Here is a 21,257-nt window from a genome sequence, read left to right as displayed (position 1 = left end):
ATCACGATACAAAATATTTATTGGGTCAAAAGTCAATAATAAAAATCACTAAACTTAACACTGATGAGTTCAACTAAACTTAAATGTGCCGTAATAGACATATAGAAACATTTTGGGTGCTGTTTTGAAGGCATTGCCAGCAAAGTTATGCACATTTCCAAATATGTAAATGACGGATTAATACAATCAAGAAGAGATATTCAGAAGTTCATGTCAGTTTTTTTCCTCCATGGCTTCAAAGGTGAAAAATAGCTCAGTTTTCTAATATTTTTCCTATCATACATATTCGAATTCACTGACCCCGAATCTGAATAAAAAATACAAGCATTCTAATAATGTCCGACACATATTACCCATCATTTCCTTCAAAAAGAACCAGATCTGCATTATTTTTTCAAACAGGTACCTAGCTCTTTTCCAATCTGGTCCAGAAATCAACAATGGTAAGAAATACTGTTATCACACTATTTCATTCAATGGTTTTTATGTGACAGACATTTGAATATGAATAAAGCATTTATTTATCTGTACGACTGCGAACTATTTCCAAGGAGTGTTCCGTAGATGCTCTATGCTATATAAATCAGGGCTGCTAGCTGGCCATTTGACCATTTCATATTGTATGCTTGAAATATTTTTTTCGTTCATCTTTACGAAAGACAACCCTCAGAAGTCGAAGCAACTTCGTGAAGTATGAAAATTTTAAAATTCTTGATATAAGGTAAATTGTGTGGCTATTCAGAGATTCGTGTATGTATGACATGATCAAAAGATATATTTATATTGAAGATATGGATGAGCCTGTTTTCACTGATAAGAATATGAATGTTTGAATTTCCAGTGTGCATAACTTTGATAACAATAGAATTCAAATATCTTTAAGCAACTCCTAACGATATTTTATCATATATTTACCGGTAATTTCTTTATGACTACATATTATATATCACAAATATCTCAAATAATATTTCTTTGGACACACCTTGTGCCAAAATATATAAAATATATCACTTATTCGCACTTTCTCCGTCCAATCACCTTTCCAGATATTAATAAATGGGTGTGTAGGTATTCAACCTTCAATTACGGAGATTAATTCAAGTTTGAATACGATCGACCAAAAAAACAATTTTCAAACGATCTCTTTGTAGATATCACTCGCGCAAACAACTTTTAAACAACAATCCTCACCTATACATCTTTTTTATACAGAGTGTTTTGTTCATCGACCTCTTCAGGTACACTACGGGTACGCCATCTCTGAAAGACTGTTGTAAGCTTGGAGGTGAGTTTATCACAATAAAATATTAAATAACGTTTGGAATTTTCATTTCAAAAACAAAAATCATAGCCCATCTCGAATATTAAGGTATCCTTTTACAAAAAAATGAGATTATTACATGACGTACTAACGTACCTTACATAATAACAACATAAATGTGACATGTTTATCTTTATTTCATTCATATTGTGGCAAACCGAAGTTGTAACAATATTATAGGTTTGTAAATACTAAAATGTGGCGATGAAAATTATGTTAGGCTTCTTTTACCTTTATTTACATATCCTGAAATCTGAAGGGTAATTTGATCTTCAATATGTTGGAGACAACAATTTTTAACAAATTGATTCAGTCGGTTTCTCGGAATTTTTGACCGTACTTCGTCCTGAGAAACCAACATGGTCACTGAAGTCTACTAAATTCATCCAGTATTCATTACAAAACCCTAGTGATCAACTCCGGATTCCACGTATAACAAAAAACTCTGTATAACTATAGTGGAGTTCCAAGATTTCCAGAAAAAAAACCTTCCTATCACAAAATTTTTCAAAAATGTTTAATCCTACGTACCTATCAGTTCGTTTCTATTCTATTTCGTAAAAACGGCGAAACATTCAGATTTCATTTCATTTTGATCAGCCCAAATAAAAACTGAAGCAGATCGGGGGCAGTTTTCATCAATTTAAGAACAGTATAATGAAGGGCAGTTCTCAGGCAGTTAGTCAAGTATACTAGATGGGCTGGAAAATCTCGAGCCTAACACCTGCTAACGATCTAGCTAGGGAAATTGATATAATTACACATATAGGTCATAATAATGGTTTCAACGCAGATACTATCCAGAAGTTAGTCAGGAAACAAAGCCGGAAATTCACTTGCAGATTAATATATCCTCAGGTCAAACAACTAGAAATCAAAAAATGGGTAACTCTAACATATTTTGGAAAAAGATCAGAGATAATTTCGGGTTTCTTCAGAAAAAACAATGTGGAAGTGGCATTTAGACCACATGCCAGGTTATCTAATTTCCTTTTCAATGCCAAAGATAAGGTGGATAAGTTGGAGAAATCTGGAGTTTATAAGCTCAAGTGTCCGGAATGTAACAGTGTTTATGTGGGACAATGTGGCCGAAATTTCCAAAAACGGTATGCTGAACATGAAAGGTCCTTCACACTAGAAAAAAATGATTCGACATTTCTAAACCATTCCTTGACATGCAACCACAAGTTCCCGAATCTAAACGATAAGAAAATTCTGCACTATGTGACAATGAATGAAACATAGATCCATCACTTCACTTTGGAATCAAAACAATAGTCACATGTGTAATATATAGCATTATTGGAGTGTTTGAAGGACTGAAATGCAAAGAAACGACCGCAAATGAAAAAGAAATAAATTTTATTTCGCACCGTGTCACAAGTCAGTCAAAACAAATGCAAAACTACATGAATTGAACTTCGAATTGCTTTCACATCCACCGTAATCGCCAGATTTGACTCCCGGCGACTAGTGTCTGTTCGCAGACCTCAAAAAATGCTCACCGGTGAGAAATTTCGCTCGGATAAAGAGGGTATTGCTGAAACGGAGGAAATCGTTCTACAGAAGGGGTACTGAAATGTTAGAGCGGCTTTGGAAAGACTGTGCGGGTCTTGATGAAGATTTCGTTGATGAATACAGCCAATTTTGAACAAAAAAACGCGTTTTCTTTCTTAGACCCGGAACTTTCCAGCCCATGGATTAGTGGCCGAAATTTTAAGAGGATTTTTTAGACACACCACAGAAAATGAGGTTAAGGGCATATTGAATATTTCTAAAGGGTATATTGTCAACTAAAGCTACAAAAACACTGAGTTCTATTTCTTCACTGAACAATGTTGTATTTTGTAATATATTCACATACTCAAACGTGTCTGTGAATTATGACAGTAATTATACCGATGACGTGGAGTCAGTATAGGAAAACCATTTGCTGGTGAGACTATTCTATTTCACCATGTGAGGATTGTTTATCATATCTAATATTATTTATGGCAAAAGTAGACATTTATGAATAGAAAAAACAGCAATTTCGTTGTACTGTGTCCAGACCTGAAATATATAAGTATAATTTGTTTTCATATCCACTTACAGAACTGTAACTTGCAGTGGTTGTAGAAACTCGGACTCTTAACTTTTTGCGACGTATGTTTCGGCCACTAAGTTAACAACATCATTTCAAGTACTACTTTCGAAAATATATTCGAAAGTTCTTCCAATCGTGAAAATAGAAAATCACATTACTTCTGATTTGTTACTATATTATTTAAACTTCAACTCTTCTTAGAGAGATACCTGGGATAAAGGAAAAGAGCTGTTCCAAAGATCAAATTCCCAACTAGTGACTATAAAAATTCATTGTTGGCAACATACTGAGAAGTGGCAAAACACTTCATCGTGCAGAAAGAGTGTATCAATTTTTCCGGGCTTGACTATTACTTACATGTGTCAGTCATATCATCAAAATGTTTATAGAAAAATGTGACATTAAGATCAAAGTGGCTTCTCTTCTTCAATACATACAATAAGTATGTGTAAATTCGAAAGTATCTATCAAATAACCATTTAACCACATCAGGTATGCCACAGGGTGTCAACTTTGGCCCTTTATTCTCTTTTTTATCAACAGATGACTCTCTTATAAAACATTCCACGCCGATGACCTCAAGACCATTCAAAATAATTGACATTTTTCCTGTGCATCTATTTTTACATACCTACAATTAACATTTCAATGTTAACCGACGTACTTTTTGTTATTTCATTTAAGATACATTTGATAAACTGTTGTTTTTTGACATTGACAAATTCTGATGCATTCAACTGAGGTCATTGCCACTTAGAAAAAATATTGCCTGGTCGTAAAATACTGGGAGCCCTCATTGGTGCCAAGTTTCACGTCTATAGCAATGCCAATTCTTCCTTTAACAAAACCAAAGTATTTTTACGCCCCCAGAACCCCACATCATCGACTCTAAGAGGTTTGTCGTTCTTCAGATCAACAGTTTCGATAATTGGTATATTTATTTGGTAATAGATAGAGAAATATAAATTTCTATTATTTTTGGTTCCGTCATTACCAGTTGATAAATCTTAGAATATGCCATTGCATTGGTTCCCAAGTCGTAAAAGCATCTATATAAAAACTATATGGTCCGTCATCAAACATTCATGGTTGAACTCGAGGTGATTACATTTAAAACTACCACCGTTTGCGTCCACTTCCGATAGTTTTTTTTAGTGAATTTTAGGTTAGCTCAAAATGGATCCTCCGACGACGACGAAGGTTGGTCGTCGGGCCACAGGGATGGCAGGCTGCCCGACAGAGGGGTTTTCGACAGGGTACAGGGCGACGGAGAACGCCCCTTCAACTCGTCTCACCAGCAGAAAACCGACAGCTCGCCCGCGTGATCACCGGAGTGTCTCCAAGCTGTCACCGATCTGGTCTTCAACTGAAACAAAAATAAATAAGGGTGTAACGTCTCATTCAACATAAAAGGGGTTAATTTTAAGAAAGATTTTCCCGTTTTAACGCCATGTACCACGTGGGCTGAAAAATCTCGGTGGTGGCCCTAGTTTTTTTTGACAGTTAGTGCTAACTGTCAAAAGAAAGCTGTTTCATGATAATCTACTTATAAGTTCGAGTTATTGTGCTAAGAGTGATACTACTTTTGTTATTTTCAAAACAATGGATCAAAAACAATTTCGTGTTTTAATTTTATACTGCTTCTTGATGGGAAAAAATACAGTTCAAGCAAAGCAATAGCTTGAAAAGTATAATAAGAACTCCACTCCATCAAAAACAACAGTCAAACGTTGGTTTGCTGACTTCAAACGTAGTAGTATTGCCTTTTATATTTCGGGATTAGAGAACAAAAACAAATATTAATAATCAAAAATCACTTTATTGTTTTTCAAAATATTTCCCATGAAGATCTATCTATACACTTTTGCATGCGTTTGAACCAATTGTCGAATCATTCTTGCCAGTTCTTCAGGTGTCGAAAAACGTTGACCTCTCAGTTTGTTTTCTACCTTTGGGAATAAAAAGAAGTCATTCGGTGCCAAGTCGGGACTATACGGCGGATGACTCATCAAATCGATGTTTTGGGTGCTCAAAAATGCAGTTGTTTGAGCCGATGTGTGAGAGCTCGCATTGTCGTGGTGAAGAGTGATCCGTCTTTGGCGGTTAGTTTTCCTGATTTCTTGGAAAACAACTGGCAAACAAATGGTTGTGTACAACTAAGAATTGACTGTTGTGCGTTGTTCTAGCGGTACGGTTGCGACATGTCCAGTTTTTCCGAAAAAACAGGCGACCATTTGCTTGGGAGTGCTACGTGCGCGAACAATTTTTGTTGGATTTGGCTCTTCTTGAAACACCCATACATTCGACTGCTGTTTACTTTCGGACTCACACGCGTAAATCCACGATTCATCACCTGTCACGATATGTCATAGACGTGTTTCGAAGCACTGCGAAGCATTTACTTCGACCAATCGACACGAGCCTTTTTTTGAGCGATTGACAAATTGTGTGGGATCCAACGCGAACGATTTTGGAAGTTCATGGATGAACTTAATTTAAACTGTTGCTGAGTTAATCCACGCCGAAAGTTGTTAAAAATAATCGCACGAAAATGTTCACGATTTAATTCCATTTTTGAGTCGAGATGGATCTTTTAAGTTACTGTCAACAACACAAATAGCGCGTGTATATCAAAACGTACTGAGTACGTATAAGCTCAAAAATGTCCAACTTTACGATAGATCTGTCAGTTGTCAGATTGCAACACTAGGGTTGTCAAATCCCGAAACATAAAAGGCAACTTATCGTAGAGACACGGATGGTGCAGAAAGCAGTAGACGTCCAAATGAAGCAATAACACCAGAAAACACGAAAAAAACCACAAAATCTTTTTGAATGATCGAAAAGTGAAATTGCGTGAGTTAGCTGATACTGTGATAGTTATTTATGTATCAAGGGAATTAGGAGGGCCTTAATAACCGATGGCAAAGTTTGCGTCCCGAGGGCCTCTGGCCCGAGGGACAGCAATTGCCTGAGGTTATTAAGGCTCATTAATTCCCGTGGTACATAGATAATTTTATTTCTGACCGATTTCAATAAAATTTTGTTCATTTTTGAAACGGAAAAATGTACCAATTCATTACCTTCCCGGTATATTTGAATCAGGTACCGTTGATTATAGTAGAGTTTTCTTGTTGCTAGGTTGTTGCTATGTTACTTGTTTATAAACAGAACTTTGTTATCAAGCTGTGTTTGCGGTGAAAACGTGTTTTCTACCCCAAATATAATGGAGGATATTTTGAAAAAAGCTGAACAAGCAAGAGAATCATTAATTCCATCGAAAAGTGAAGCCGTATACCAAAAAGAATACAAGATATATCTGGACTGGCTGACACGGAAAAATGTTATGCCAAAAGATGTCACTGAAACTGTATTTCTGGCATATTTTCAAGAACTGGTAAGGAATTTTCTATGTTTTTCGGTAGATTTGGTAGTAATTGTGTTTATTCGTTTCAGTCAGAAACGTATAGTCCGAATTCTTTATGGACTAAATGGTCAATGCTAAAATCGATGGTGACTATACATGAGAAACGAGATATCACCAAGTTCAATGAACTACAGGCTTTTTTGAAACGGAAGAGTAAGAGTTATAAGCCGAAAAAGTCTGCTGTTTTATCTCCTAAAGATGTTATCAGATTCCTAAAGGACGCTCCTAATGATATTCATTTATTTCAAAATTGTACATTTATTATTTGTAATGACGTGAATAAATAAAATATGGTTCAGTTTTCATTTCTATTCATTTTTACTTGTGAAAGGTAGAGGGGAATTATAAAATCTATAATGTCCCAAGGGAGTTATGACCCTCTTTATTGATAGCGTAACTATGACGATATAAGCTTATAATATCCCGGTCAGAAATAAAGATTAAAAGAACGTGTTGGTTTTATATTGCATGGGCATTTGACTATATGAGAAAGTTCTGCTCAAAGTGAGTGATGCGCGAACTCACTGTTGACCAAAAACAAGAACGTCTTGATTATTCTGAGCAGTGTTTGACCATATTTGAACAAAACAAACTGGAATTTTTGCGTTGATATTTGACAATGAATGCAATATGGATCCATCACTTCACTCTGGCATCAAAACGATCGTCATCTGAGTGGAGAGCAGCTGGAGAACCTCGTCCAAAGGGCAGAAAGTACAACAATCGGCTGGAAAGGTTTATGCCCTCGGTATTTTTGGATGTGCGTGAGAAGGAAAATACCATCAACATGAATATTATATAGCGTTATTGAAGCGTTTTAAGGCCGAAACTGCAAAGAAACGACCGCATATAGACAACACAGCGTGTCACAAGTCAATCAAATCAAATCAATCAATGGCAAGACTACATGAATTGAACTTCGAATTTCTACCACATCCACCGAATGCTGGCTGTCCTCGAGAAATGCTCACCGGTAAAAAAATTCGCTCGAATTAAAAGGTTATATCTGAAACTTAGGCTTATTTTGAGGCAAAAGACAAATAGTTCTACAAAAGTGGTTTTGTAGAACTAACTAACGCGTTTTCTTTCTACGGCCCGGGACTTTTTAGACCATGTTATAAATAGATTGATAATTTAAATTATATGACCTTTCGAGTTGAAAAATAGCTTTAGCTGACACTTCGCCCATTCGTCATAAGGTTATCTTCAATTAATGTGAATACAAATTAGATATCCTTTTATCTCTTGTGATGAATAAAGTCGATTATCATTATTTTCATTTTCTACCTACCTAACGACTAATAATTTTATCCGAGTTCAAGTATAAACTGATTTTGAACACAAGAAAGAAGTTTCACAAGCTCATTCGATAAGATTTCTATTTGGTAATTCAGTGAATGTTTGAAACGCATGCAAGACATTTCAAAAATCATGTTTTGAATGCCTCGCGGTAGAGAGAAAGGTTATGTTTATTTCGAAACAAGTCCTACGTCAATATTATTATTGTTATTGATATAATTCAAATTTTATGTATATGATTCGATGATTTCTCGTACATTTTCAACGTTCTCCTCCGAAATTACACTCAACCAAAGAGTGTAACTGGTCAAAACATATGTACTTTCTCTCCTCTTGGCGGTCCATTCTAATCTAACGCCTACGTTATGTAAACAGTTGATGATTACCATTAGCAAGAGCCATGCCAAGTAAATATTTATGCATTCATTATGTGCCCAGCCTGTTTCGTCATGGTCAACTCGGATGATTTGAAGGTGAAGGTTGCGGACATTACGAATCTTGTGGGTTTTATTATTTGATAAATACAACAAAACATCGACAGATACAAATGCAATCCTTTCGACTGCAATGAACAGTATCATTACTGCTTAAACAATTAGTTCAAATGATAAATGTTGATAAAATTTATCGAGTGGATTTGAAAATGAGTTTTCCTTCTTTCCTTGTGAGAAAAAAAAACAATGAAATTTGTGGGAGTGAAAATAAGTTGGATCGAAAAGTATATTGTTTTGTTGTGAGAAAATGATGTTTTGCGAAGCGAGCGTGGAGGTTAACAACCATGCGAGCTACACAAAAGTCTTTTTCTCCGAATGAATCCATTTCTTCTTTAAAAGAAATGAAACCAAAGCACAAAAGCTCACATACCCAAAATACAAACATAAGTTGGTTTCGAAATTCTGAAATAATAGCATGAGTAACTCGATATCAATTCAAATAATACATACTGTATGATAGGTGGGACAATATGAAGTTTTGAATGACATCCTTAGACGCCATTAAACAAACACTATTTGAAATAATCACTTCATCGCTCATACCATATGTTGATAGTAGACCTCTATATCTATATTGCCAGAGTATCACAATTAAAACAGTTTCATAGATGCCGTTTTCACGCCTTTATATGAAAGAAATGGTTCCTTTCCCAATACAGAGGAAATAAAAATTCTGAGAGACTGGCGATAGTTATTTAGGTTTGGCAAAAATACTCGCAATCGCCACCACAAAATGAGGCGAATCCATCGGAATTTCTCCGACGAATTTAAGAATTCGCCTATTATAAAAACTATCAATGAATGTGAAGTGTACAGTGGTCATCTTCTGCTTTCTCTAGACGCATTTTGCATTTTCAACATCATTATGTTACACTCCATTGTTTTCAAAATTTCAATTTCAGCGAATCCTTCGAATCTATGACGTCTTTATTTCCAATGCAAGTCGTTAACATCTGGATATTATGTATGGTTCATGCTTTTAGCAGCATTACAGTAGTCAGGTATATGAAACTGCAATATTGAGGTTAACTTTCAAATTCTAAGCTGAATTATAATTTTATATAACATTTTATTCCATATTAAGTAAGGCTCAGATATGAGAGTTGCTGTGTTGGGTATTTCTACTGTTGTTCTTTAATCATTAGTTAATACACAACAAACTTTTATGAAACCGATGTTTCAAAATTTACCCCGTTGTATTCTATCAACAACACAAATAAATAGCTGTGCTGAAGTGAATAAAATGTAATATCTAACATTAAAGTGAATAAGTAACTCTACTAGTATTTCAGGCACATTCTACATATTTCTTCATTTTTAACCGAATAGAAATATATTTTGATTGGATTATCACAGGTGTTTAAGACACCATGAATGACGCATGGGATTGCTAGCTTCAACTGAAAAATAACATCACCAAACGTTGAAAATAAAAAAAAACAGAATTGAACTGAAAACATTGCCATGTAAGTTGACAGCTGACATTGACAGAAATGACAAATACACAAATGTTTTTATAACAATTTCAGTTTTGCGTTGGCGAAGCCTTACAATGTTGCCAAGTTGAATCCCGACAAACTCGGTTATAAAAGCACTACTGATGAAATTATAGTGAAAAATTTAAAACAGTTATTCAATACAAATACTTACAGAAGAGTGTGGCTGAATTCAGAAGTAATACTAATTTCACTTTCAAATTTCCATAAATAAGTCGGTCTTTGATAAATGTTCTACCGAAAGCTAGAACTGGGACCTCATCAGGAGATGAATTAGACTGTTCATCTTCTGATGACGCCGACTTTGTTGGTGAAAACGTGTGTCGAGGAAAGTGTTCTAGTTCTGGTGTTTGGGAGCAGTGTTTTTTGTCGATTTAATATTCAACAAAAGATGCTAACCTGTTGCATTTTTTCAAAATCTAGATATGGCCTCTGAATATGCGCATGCCTCATATGCCTAGTTCGTTTTCTGGGGGACATCTCGTAGTGGAGGATTTTGGTCGGCGGGCTCGTCGTACGTCCTTTGTTTACAACTGATCTCCTCTCAGGTTTGACCGCTTCCAGGGGCGGAGAGGTGCTGAATTGCACGGGAGTTGCTCGGGGGTTCAGAAGATGATGAACCTGTACCAAATAGGAAAACAAGTTAATTTATCGCAGAAGGTAGAATTTTAAAAATGCAAAAAATGCCTTTTTGACAACTAACTATTTTTTGTAAAGTGTTTTTAGTTTGAAATTTTCCGGAATACAAAGCCGAAGTGGATTTTTTCAATTTTGGATGTTCTGACGAGTTCCCGAAATTCCATTCATTCGAAATGAAATGATCAACTGCTCAGGCATTTTTTAAAGACTTTATCGTATATTTTCGTATTCGAAATGTATCGTTATCAAACACATTTTTACGTTTTCATGAAAAAATTTACTATAGGAAACGGGTGGGGTTCTGCACTCCCATCACCCGTTAACGAAGGACATTAGGGTCTCAGTCCATCGAGTGTCGGACCTTCTATATCGGGAGGGGTCATCTACAGCATAATACATAGCTTTCCTAACTTACGATATCGGGTATAGTCTATCCATTCCCAATTGGAACGACAATGAAAATGAGAGTACAGTCATAAACATTTCTTGCCTGTGGCCCCTAGTCGCCCAGATAGTTAGTAAACGTGCTATCAAATGTAATTGAGGAACAAAGGCTCGGCTAGCTGGACTGACTGAATACTAATTTTTTGTCCGTTTCACAATATTTCTTTATCAGTGCCTGTGTTCGTGGTGTTAGGTGAGGTAGTGAGTGGTTTTGCAAACCGATTTTTGAAAACTTTTTTTATAGATTAGTCGACCTTACATACCTACTGTCAATTTTGAAAACTATATGTTGAATTTTGCATACTGTTCCGATCCAGATGTACAGTAATTTCATAGTTTCAAATGAAGATCGTTTATTTTACTACTGTCATATGCACCAAAAATGCAAAACAGTTCTGAAGACGCCAACTTGGTTCGCTTTGTATTTTTTCTACGCCAGAGGTTCCCGTTACTTTTTATTGAAGATGTGATTTGCTAATTTTGTAGTTTATGAAGCCTTGTGTTCCGCATGAAAAATGTAGAGACAACGTGAAACTCTTATCCATAAATTTTCGTCATCACTTATGAATACCAAATGAGCTCTTTTCTTCGTTTTTTAACGACATTACTGGGTACGCCAAGAATCGTAAAACGTTTCGCATTTCAGGCGTGATTCAGACGATACACTTATAAGCGAAAACACAATACCCCCGGAGATATTATCACCACACCTTCTATTACCTCATCATCGGATGAACCGGAATGGTCGATGTGAACTCCATCTTCGCCGCAACATTTCAAGTTTGGAGAACAAGACGACTGCGGGCTCAGGTTGCCGAAGTGTGACATGTTTTCTTCGTTTTCGGGGGAGTATCTGCTAAAACAGAAATATACAAAATATGATTTGAAAAATCCGTGATTTATTCAACTTGAACTTTTTTGGTGGCTGTCCTACGAGGTTTTCGGATTTTCGCAGAATTATAGCGAATAAAATGGCTGCCACACAAAAAGGTTGGAATCACAAAACTATAATCTAAGTCACAGTTCTGTGATTGGAATATTGAGAATCGTATAAATCATGGAATCACAGACGAGTACATGTCACAATTTGTTTACATCAGCTTTACATTTGGATACCTGGGTTTTCAAACAAGAATCTTTCGAAAGTTTTCACAAAAAATAAAAGAAGGTTTGGTGTTCGTAACATTTTTTAGAAATTGTAAGATGAAGAAAGACTATCATAACCTAATCAGGTAGATGAAGATGTATGATCCTAATAAAATATGCCCGTAATAATTGTGCCGTGTCATAGCAAAACGATATCACTCAACAACGTTTAAAAAACATTGCAAAAATATCATTACATTCAATTATTTTTAGGACTGATTTTCGTTAACTTGTTCCCAATTTCACGCATTATGTTAGTATACGGTGGAGAGCCTGGCAGTCACTGAATATCACAGAACTCATACCTTCTGCAAAAAGACTGGCTGTAACTTGAGCTAGACATACTGAATCATTTTTAAGTTATTTTTTTCAGACTCGCCTACAAACGGAATTCATTTAATGCGTATTTTTTTACAAAATACAAATACGAAACAAATGTTAAGTTATCATTTGTTATTACTGAAAAAAATGACAGCTGAAAGCAATTAAATAATTCTGATGAAAATATGCGATGTAACTGTAGTGGTCATTTTGTGATCTGCAATTTGCAAAAATATCTAATATTTGGATAAACTGTACAAACCTATGAGGCGTCAGCTACATTTTATAATTGTAACGTCAAAATCAAGGAAACCATTGAATATTGCTACGAGGATTCGTATTCACTAACATTCAAATATCAGTTGCTTATTTTAAAATAATTTTCCGTAGTGGACAGTTTTTCAGTTGTGATTTATTATTACCGAAGAAAAAATCACAGCTAAAAGCATTCGAAATATTCGAATGAAATATGTGGTATAAGTGTGAATGCTCAATGCGATGATATTTTGCGATCTGTGATTTGCAAAAAATATAATTTTCGGATGAGCTGAACGAACCTGTGAGCGCCACCTACATTTAATAATTGTTACTTTAAACTCAAGGAAACCATTGATTATTTCTATGAGAATTCGTAGTCACAAACATTCAAATTTCAGTTGTTTATGTTGAAATTATTTTGTGCAGTCGAATAATCAACTTAAAAGATATTCATTGTTCAGGGAGCCAGTATAATAACTATTTTTCGGAAGATTCGTAACTGACTAAAAGATTCAGGAATAGTAAAGAAATAGAAAATTAAAGTCAAAATCGGTAAATCGAATAGAAAATATGTGTGTTTCAGATGATTTCTCTCGTAGAAACATGAAGTATTTTGATGTATACGTTAGCAAATATCTAACATAATTCTTTACTTTTCCCTTAGATTTGTGTTGACGCTGGAGTTGAAACTGAAGCCCAAAAACAATAATAAGTGATCCAACACCTAGCAGTACTGTTTCGTCCCGCCACAGGTCTCATCAGTGTTGCTAACCTGAAACACGAATACATATCTGGACTCAACTGTCCTTACGGAGTGGGGAACCATCATTGAACTAGAATCATATATAGGGCCATAATGATGACTGGTCTTTATATTCAACGTGACGTATTGTAGCACATTGATGTTCTTCCAATGAGCCACATTCCAAAAAATGGCATCACATTTATTCTCATGACTAATAGTGGAATGAATATAAAGTTTACGTTTAGACCACTACTGTTGACTGAGCAACACCGTTTTGAGTTCAACAATTTTCGTGTAACTTGGAATTTGACGCATTGTTGTTGATAGTGTGAGACCAAGATTGATTGTCATTCACTATCATAGAACTTTCACCTCCAGTGAAACGACTAGCTGTAACGACCCGTTTTTAGACCCGCGTACCAACTGTTTTCATTCAATATGCTTTATCGTAAATAAAACAAAACAACTTTCCGAAAAAAAATGACAGCAGATGAACTATTCGCATAAAAATTGAGATGAAAATGCAAATATTTGGATGAACAAGCCTTTTGCCTGCTTGATTCTACTTAATATACTCATATATTAAAGACTTAAAGACATGGAAAAATATAGCTTCACAGTTCAACTCAACACACCTCAAACTACACTTTTCAAAAAATGAATTCACAAAATTCAATATTAATAAAAATGTCCAGTGGTACATACCTTCGACTTTGTACATCCCCCACCTGTGACCACTTTCGTTTTTCCGCTAAGCAGACTGATGCCGTCCTCAAAGGTCTGGGTGTACTTTCGATCCTGCGGTTGCTGTTGATCACCTCCAGTTCTTCCTCGGAACTATGGGCGTCTTGTTGGTCGGGACGGGGACTTTCCAGCGAACATCCTGTATCTGCCGGTGAAACGCTCACCCGGTCTGGAACTAGATTTTTGAGAAAGTTATTAGCTATTTAATGACCCAAGCAGCGAATATCCTATAGATATCCAGTTCACATCCAAGGTGGTAATATTCCTGGATGTTAGATGGACTTCTATGAGATATCCCCAAGTGGACATGAAATGGATTTGATAAATGTTCAGTGGATATCTGCAAAATGTCCAAAAAAAAATATATAAATTAGTCTGAATAGTTTTCAAAATCTTCTTGATAGTGCATTTGTGAATTTTTTTTTTCAGTTTTAGGGTATTTTCCATCTGACTCTCAATATCAGTTTATTCCTCAAAATAATGAACAACATCAGTGGTATTTGTATGCTATATTCAGCTGGTCGTATATTCAAAACTCAAAAGGTCTTTTCATTTGTCAATTTATGTTTTCGACTCACAGAACTATAAACTACGATCTTGTATCTTATGAATGGAAAATCTCACGACAGTTGAAACTTTGCTTCCGTATTTTGGAGGACGAAACTCCCGACACTTGTGTTGTTATTCATTATTTATTCACACCTTATTTTTTGTTTGTAATTTTTTCCCAATTATTGTAACAGTTCCCAAGTCCTCTATGGAGATTTTTCATTCAGAGATTGCACCATTGGCGTCAATTATTCTATATAATTGGTCCCATGACAAGTTCCATTCGATTTTATATACTCCATGCCCCACACCTTTCACATCCCACCAAATACACAACATAACCATCGCATAGTTAATATTTCATTTCGATGTCGATGGACCTGATTCAGCCGGCTTTACACAAGCTGCTTTACGTTAGGGATTATCGCAATAAATACACTTATCATCACCCATAATAATCCATTTCATTTTTGTCTCCGGAGTGATGTATTGCATACAGTTTTCCTTCTTTAAATATCTGTTTCAATTGATGTTACACCACAAGAGCATTATGCAGACATTTAGAAAATGTTGATATACCACTAAATATCAATTTCTTGGAGTGCTTGACAAGAGTCTTGATTCAATATCAACACCAAATGCCATAATATTAACTTCCATTTATCGGATTGGACAAATTTTTGCCCAATTTGAATCCTCTTCTGCTCAACAATCACTGGTTTCTGCCTTCCTGCATCAATATCTTGTTGTCACACATGATTAACGCTAAAGGCAGGCAACTTTTTTGACGTATGCAATAGACCATCTCGGATAAGCACTTCGTTCAAAGCACAAATAGTTTCCTTTGTCGGCTACTGATGATGGTTTAATTATCCATTCTTGAGTTTTATTTTCTGTCTGAAAGTCGTTTTTATTGTAGTCATTTTATCGCCCATAAAGATTTTGTTTACTGCACATTATTTTTTATGAGTTGGCTACACTGTGTATTTGTCATCAGTGTCAATTGTCTTGTGTAGTTGACGTTTCTGTTGTTCAGTTCTGCTGTACTTGCGATTATTTCCCATTGTATTCGTGATATTCAGTTGAAGTAAAGCTGTGTACTATGAATATGAAAACTGACACTAATGATAGGTGAATAGAGGAGCCATGTCAGAAAAAAGTACTCGAAATGAAATCCTTATCCTATATGGTCTGGGTTTCACTATTCTCAAGCCGAATATAGGCGGGGTCGGGCCTGCTAGGATAAAGTTGGGGGCCCCAAAAAAGTAGGTACCCTTAGCTATATGTATATCCTACACCGTATAGGGTCTATTGTTTATACAATTGTTGAGAAATAGTACATTTATATAGTGCCATCTATTGACTAGGAGTGTAATATCAGACATGGTAACTCTAATCTGTCATTCTTGTATTTCTGTTTCTAAGGAAAAAGAAAGATGAGAGACGTAGTTATTGTAACACAAGAAGGTTGATGTCGACTTTAGAAAAGTTTTCTCTGTTTTATTATTCAGTATTGTTAATATAGTTATTAATGGTAAAGCCATCGTCGAAGTTTTATTTCCACAAGAAACATACATTTTTAACAACAAACCCTTAAGCAATGACATGACATTGTACGTAGTAAATGTACTAGACAAGTAGTGAGAGAGGATATTGAGTGGGACCTTCAATTCCGTCGAAGAACAGTTCTTCAGTTCTTTTCTCAAACGTTACCTTAATAAAAACATCTGTGTATTATATATTGATATCCTCATAGCTGATTTGTGTTGATGAAGTTCATGATCCGTATCTAGCATAGTGATCAGTTTCAACGTCACCTGTAATTTCTGGGTGTTTTTACACCCAAAGTGACAGTTTTTCCAGTTCTTCATGGCATTTCCATTCCATGAAGAACTTTTTTAATACTTCATTATCCTTTTTTGAACAGTCAGTTCCTTCAGTGTCATTACTAGGAAGTAGATTGGTTTTGAAGCTAGTGATACTTTAGACATTGAATATTTGGTACCTTTTCATACGAGATAAATAGCGATGAGCATCATCAATTACAAGTACAGTCAGCTGGGTTCTAGTTTGAATGGGGCGCGTATTTGTTGAGTAATCAGACAGAAAAACAAATTTTTCTGTCTGATTACTCAACAAATAAATTTTCCTTCTGGTGTCCGATATTGACTTAGATTTCTGTATAAGGTGGAGTTTAAGTTGTCTGTAATCTCAGACAAAATGACCTATTGAGGTTCACTTTTCCCTGGCAGATGTATATGTTAAAATAAAATCCTAATGATAATCATATCTGCTTCACACCTATATTCTTAGCCTATTAATGACCCTTTGCCTGCTTTTTATTCCTCTACATCCTTTAAAATGATATTTGACGCTGTCTTCTGCTTGTAAAAATACTCGAAAGGTCACGAAACATAATATCGTAAGTCTGTTTGTTATTCGAACGTTTTTCGAAGTCCATATACGAGCAAACCATTGTTTTTATTCATTATTCCTTCCATGGCTAATGCCACACCCAAAGAGCTCCTCATGCACATGCATAGACACCTTTTTGAATTAGTATAATTGTCTGAATTTCAATTCAAGATTTAAAATATTCCTAAACCTGTATGCAATGGGACATGATCAACATCTCAATGATAATCATTTTGATACACCGCTCCAACAGAGAAGTGGCAGAGACTTCACGAAATATTGAGGCACAATGTACTCGAATCATACAGTCTTCCCATCAAAAGCGGACACATCTGTTTCAATATCAATGCAGAGGCGTAAGTCAAATAAACTTCTAGCCGTTTCTAACGTTCAATTTCACAAATTTGTGCACCTCGTAGTTATCATTTTTTGTTGTGTAATCAGTTATTGCAAGAACACATAATGTATCATAATGTATAAGATAGAAATCGTAATACACAGAAATTTCCTCCATCATAACGTCAAATGATAGAAATCGCAATGGGGAATGTTCCTTCTGACGAAAATCAAGTAGTTTTCATAAAAGAGCTCTAAAACAACGCATTTTAAACTTTTCATTTCAACCTTTTTCTTTAAAAAATTATTTAAATACTTAAAAAAGAGGAATGAAATAATGCATTCAACATTTAAAGGAATTCGTCGAAAAATACGAGATATGTAAAGAAAACTCATGGATTTTGTACCACGATAACGCAAGATCTCACAAGTCTCATTATGAACGAATTTCTGGCCAAAAACTCAACAAATCTCATCTTATTCACCTGATATGGTTTCGGCCGATTCTTTCTTTTTCCATGACCCAAATTACCACTTCGAGGCACCAAATATCGTCCAGTACTTGAAATATTTATTATGCTATTTAGGTTAATCGACATTTCAAAGTATGATATGTTAATAATGTTTATTCATCATAAAATACAGAACAGAGTTGTATACATACACAAACACGTTACTAAACAGGTGAGTCATAGAAGCAACATGAATTGCTTGTGCGTGATTATGGTAAAAACTCTATTCAAAACCTCAATTCATAATACATTGAAAGGTACATTAAATTTGATTGACAAAGTTTGGTAAGCTGTCAAAATAAAGAAGTGAGTTCGCCTTTCGTTGTGTTGTCTTCACTTACGTTAGTTAAATGTGTTGTCATTTTTGGAGTTTCGTTTTAATTATGTACTTATTATTATTTTGGAGTTTTGCTGATCATTTTTTGAAGTTTACAATCAGTTAATCTAAGAGTGTGTCTTCAAGTTATATTTCTTTGGTTGACAGTTTTGAAATAGGTGCTTCTACGAGTCATGAGAATACATGCCTTCAATCTTGAGGTTAAATAGTTTCAAACTGCTTTCGAAAAAATTGGATCAAAGAGTTTGCATGAAATTTTTTATATGCTATGTTATTGAGTGATCAAAACACTTGAAATATTGTCAGTGGCGTGCGGTAAATTATCAAATCACTATTAGAGAAGTTGCTGAAGAAGTCGGCAACAGGAGTATTATCTTAAAGTTATATGCCGCTTGCAAGAAGAAAAATGAAAATTCACCTTATTTTTTGAACAGACAGTACCTAAACTAGCGTAGGTTAGGTTCTTATTTCCAAGGCTGGTTCTTGAAGTGATATTCGAAATGCCTTACACTCTGCTGCTAGTTCGGCAGTACGATTCGATTTTTTAGGATTTTCTATACTTGTACTAGTTTGTACAAGTCCTTTGTGTATAGATTTATCATATTCTCCAAGACATAATTTGGTTTGCCAGCATAAATTGCTGGTATCCTATAATTCACTGATGCCGCATATTCCCTGAAAACAGAGACCCATTGCTTTATTGCCTACCATCAAGCTCTCCATTACATAGTCTATTTAAGTCAAGTTTTGTCTGAACACACTGTGTCCTGTATACTTTTCCAGTACTCTTTATGTTTTTAATGGCCCATTTCTTGATCTTGTTAGTCATTCATCAAAGAAAGACTGTGTTAGCCCTAAGGCTGGTTAAAGGTGCATGAAGGAGTTAATGCTCCTTGTTTAATACAATAATTATATTTTTCGTGGGCAGTATAGATATTCTTGATATTTTAGATATATTAGAATATTGAATGGCTCATTTCGTTGAGGAATGAAATGAATATTCCTTGCGTATTGCAGGTGTATATATATATTCTCATCTGGAAGGCGATACCTACAATGTGAATTACAACCCGTACAGTATATTCAGGTTTCCGTCTCTTAATCGGTTTTTGACCCGTCTCCACACCAGATTTTTCAATCAAACATGATGAGACTGAGAAGGAGAAAAAATGGAAAACCTGGTATAGTCAGTAATTGGTTTATTGAAACGAGACGGCCCACGTTAGTTACAAATAGTAGAAATTTCTATAAAGCCAGTAAAAATGCAGGAAGATGCAATGCAAAACAAGAAAAACTTATTCCCAAGTCAGTGGAAAAACTTATTCTCAACTCAGTAGAAAAACTTGAACTGGTAGGAACTAATGATGAGGCCACTTGCAGAGGACAATATATATTCTACAAGATCGGTGAGAATATGTGGGAGAACAAAGAAAAACCTACTCTCAAGTTCCAAGTTAGTAGTAAAACTGGAACTGTGGTAAAAATTAGTGTTGGGGCTTTTGGAGTAAGGGAAAACTCAGATCACTTGCAAAAAAATTACAGATTCTACAAGTCACCCGAGAATATATCGGGAAAAAAAAAACCTACTTCCAAGTCAGTAGAAAAACTGGAACTGTGGTAAAAATTAGTGTTCGAGCCTCGGTAGTAAGGGTTAACTCAGATCACTTGCAAAGGACAGAAGATTCTACAAGATAGGTGAGAATTAGTGGGAGGAAAATCAAAAACCTACTCCAAAGTTAGAAGAAAAATTGGAAGTGTCGTAGAATTGCCGATAAGGTCCATAACAGTCTAGTCTAGACAACAAAATTCCGCGCGCTGTTTTCATAATATATAAAACTAAGTTAGTAAAGGTCACATACATTTGGATATACAGGTAATTTTCAGGTGTTGAAGGGTTTCCTCGAAAGAAATTCTTTTTTTCATGAAGACTGGATTTTCATTCTTAACAGAGGGAAGGAAAATATCAGTATAACTATTTGCACCCACCTGGTCTCAAATCTGGAGCGTCGATTTCCTCATCTGACTCTGTTCCGGAATCGTGGTTCTCATCCGCCTGCATCAGAAAAAAAAAAAAGAAAATGATTTTTCGCACAGAACAAAAAAAGGCAGCCATTAATTATCTTCGGAGATTAATGACCGGCAAGTGGCAATGTTACGGTAATTAGCACATCTAGAGCAAAACATTGTAGTGATATCGGTAATCCAAGTACGACCCGATCGAATGTCGCAAAATTATCGTAACAACCCTGTCCGGGGGTGTTCGAATTCAAACTCGAAATTAGCATTCCTTTGTTCGCAGAGCAGCCATTTCTCAAACGCAATGACCTTCGACGAGGTTAAAAAAAATACAAACATTTGTCACAATACGAACCTTGACTGCTTGATTTTCCTCGTTGATCGAATGGGTTTTCAGTTTGTGTGTGAGGAATTTGAGCATATTTCGTTTCCGAGTTGTGGAATCCGCGTCGGTTGCCACTTTGAAGCTTTACAATTGCCGGTTACACTGAAAATTATCACGAATCGATGGCCAGTTTCATAATCGGCGAGTCCGAAAAGTCAGAATTCCATCCAGGAATAGATAACCATGGCACGGGAAAGAAGAAATCCACCGACCTTTCTCAAAAGCAACCGCCGTACTACTATTCAATCGGGACTCACTATTTCGAATCAGCTGAACTACGCTACCGG

At 35.5% G+C, this 21,257-nt stretch overlaps 1 protein-coding gene and 1 long non-coding RNA gene across 3 annotated transcripts; one reads left to right on the top strand and one right to left on the bottom strand.

Annotated features, from left to right (window-relative positions):
• Window position 1: 1 nt before the first annotated feature.
• On the bottom strand, window positions 2-21,215 carry Reph (Regulator of eph expression). 2 transcript variants are annotated; one of them, XM_023166751.2, is made up of 6 exons: window positions 20,941-21,215; window positions 20,556-20,622; window positions 14,382-14,595; window positions 11,927-12,059; window positions 10,523-10,744; window positions 2-4,773 (listed from the first exon to the last, which is right to left on the bottom strand). In XM_023166751.2, the coding sequence occupies exons 1-6, from the start codon at window positions 21,004-21,006 to the stop codon at window positions 4,699-4,701; spliced, it is 777 nt and encodes a 258-aa protein (XP_023022519.2). In that variant the 5' UTR covers window positions 21,007-21,215; the 3' UTR covers window positions 2-4,698. The 2 variants fall into 2 exon arrangements, with proteins under 2 accessions (XP_023022519.2, XP_023022518.2); XM_023166750.2 differs by having other exon boundaries at window positions 11,927-12,062; window positions 20,941-21,214.
• Window positions 5,313-7,139, top strand: LOC141482620 (uncharacterized). Its single transcript, XR_012465616.1, has 2 exons — window positions 5,313-6,804; window positions 6,864-7,139. It is a non-coding gene; the product is annotated as an uncharacterized lncRNA (long non-coding RNA).
• Window positions 21,216-21,257: the final 42 nt, after the last annotated feature.

The sequence above is a fragment of the Leptinotarsa decemlineata genome, unplaced genomic scaffold (genome assembly GCF_025532065.1).
Source record: "Leptinotarsa decemlineata unplaced genomic scaffold, Ldec_3_MD MMD2_tig00001621_RagTag_RagTag, whole genome shotgun sequence".
Classification (NCBI taxonomy): domain Eukaryota; kingdom Metazoa; phylum Arthropoda; class Insecta; order Coleoptera; family Chrysomelidae; genus Leptinotarsa; species Leptinotarsa decemlineata.
Note: the sequence above shows the minus strand (reverse complement) of the source record. Positions and strands in the feature narration are given on the sequence as shown.

Excerpts from the sequence above, each read along its gene's own strand:
- Reph (XM_023166750.2), bottom strand. The coding sequence starts at position 21,006 with ATGCTCAAATTCCTCACACACAAACTGAAAACCCATTCGATCAACGAG. Across the intron at positions 20,623-20,940 it reads AGGAAAATCAAGCAGTCAAG|GCGGATGAGAACCACGATTC; the intron begins GTTCGTATTGTG and ends TTTCTGATGCAG. Across the intron at positions 10,745-11,926 it reads CCGGTTCATCCGATGATGAG|GTTCATCATCTTCTGAACCC; the intron begins GTAATAGAAGGT and ends TATTTGGTACAG.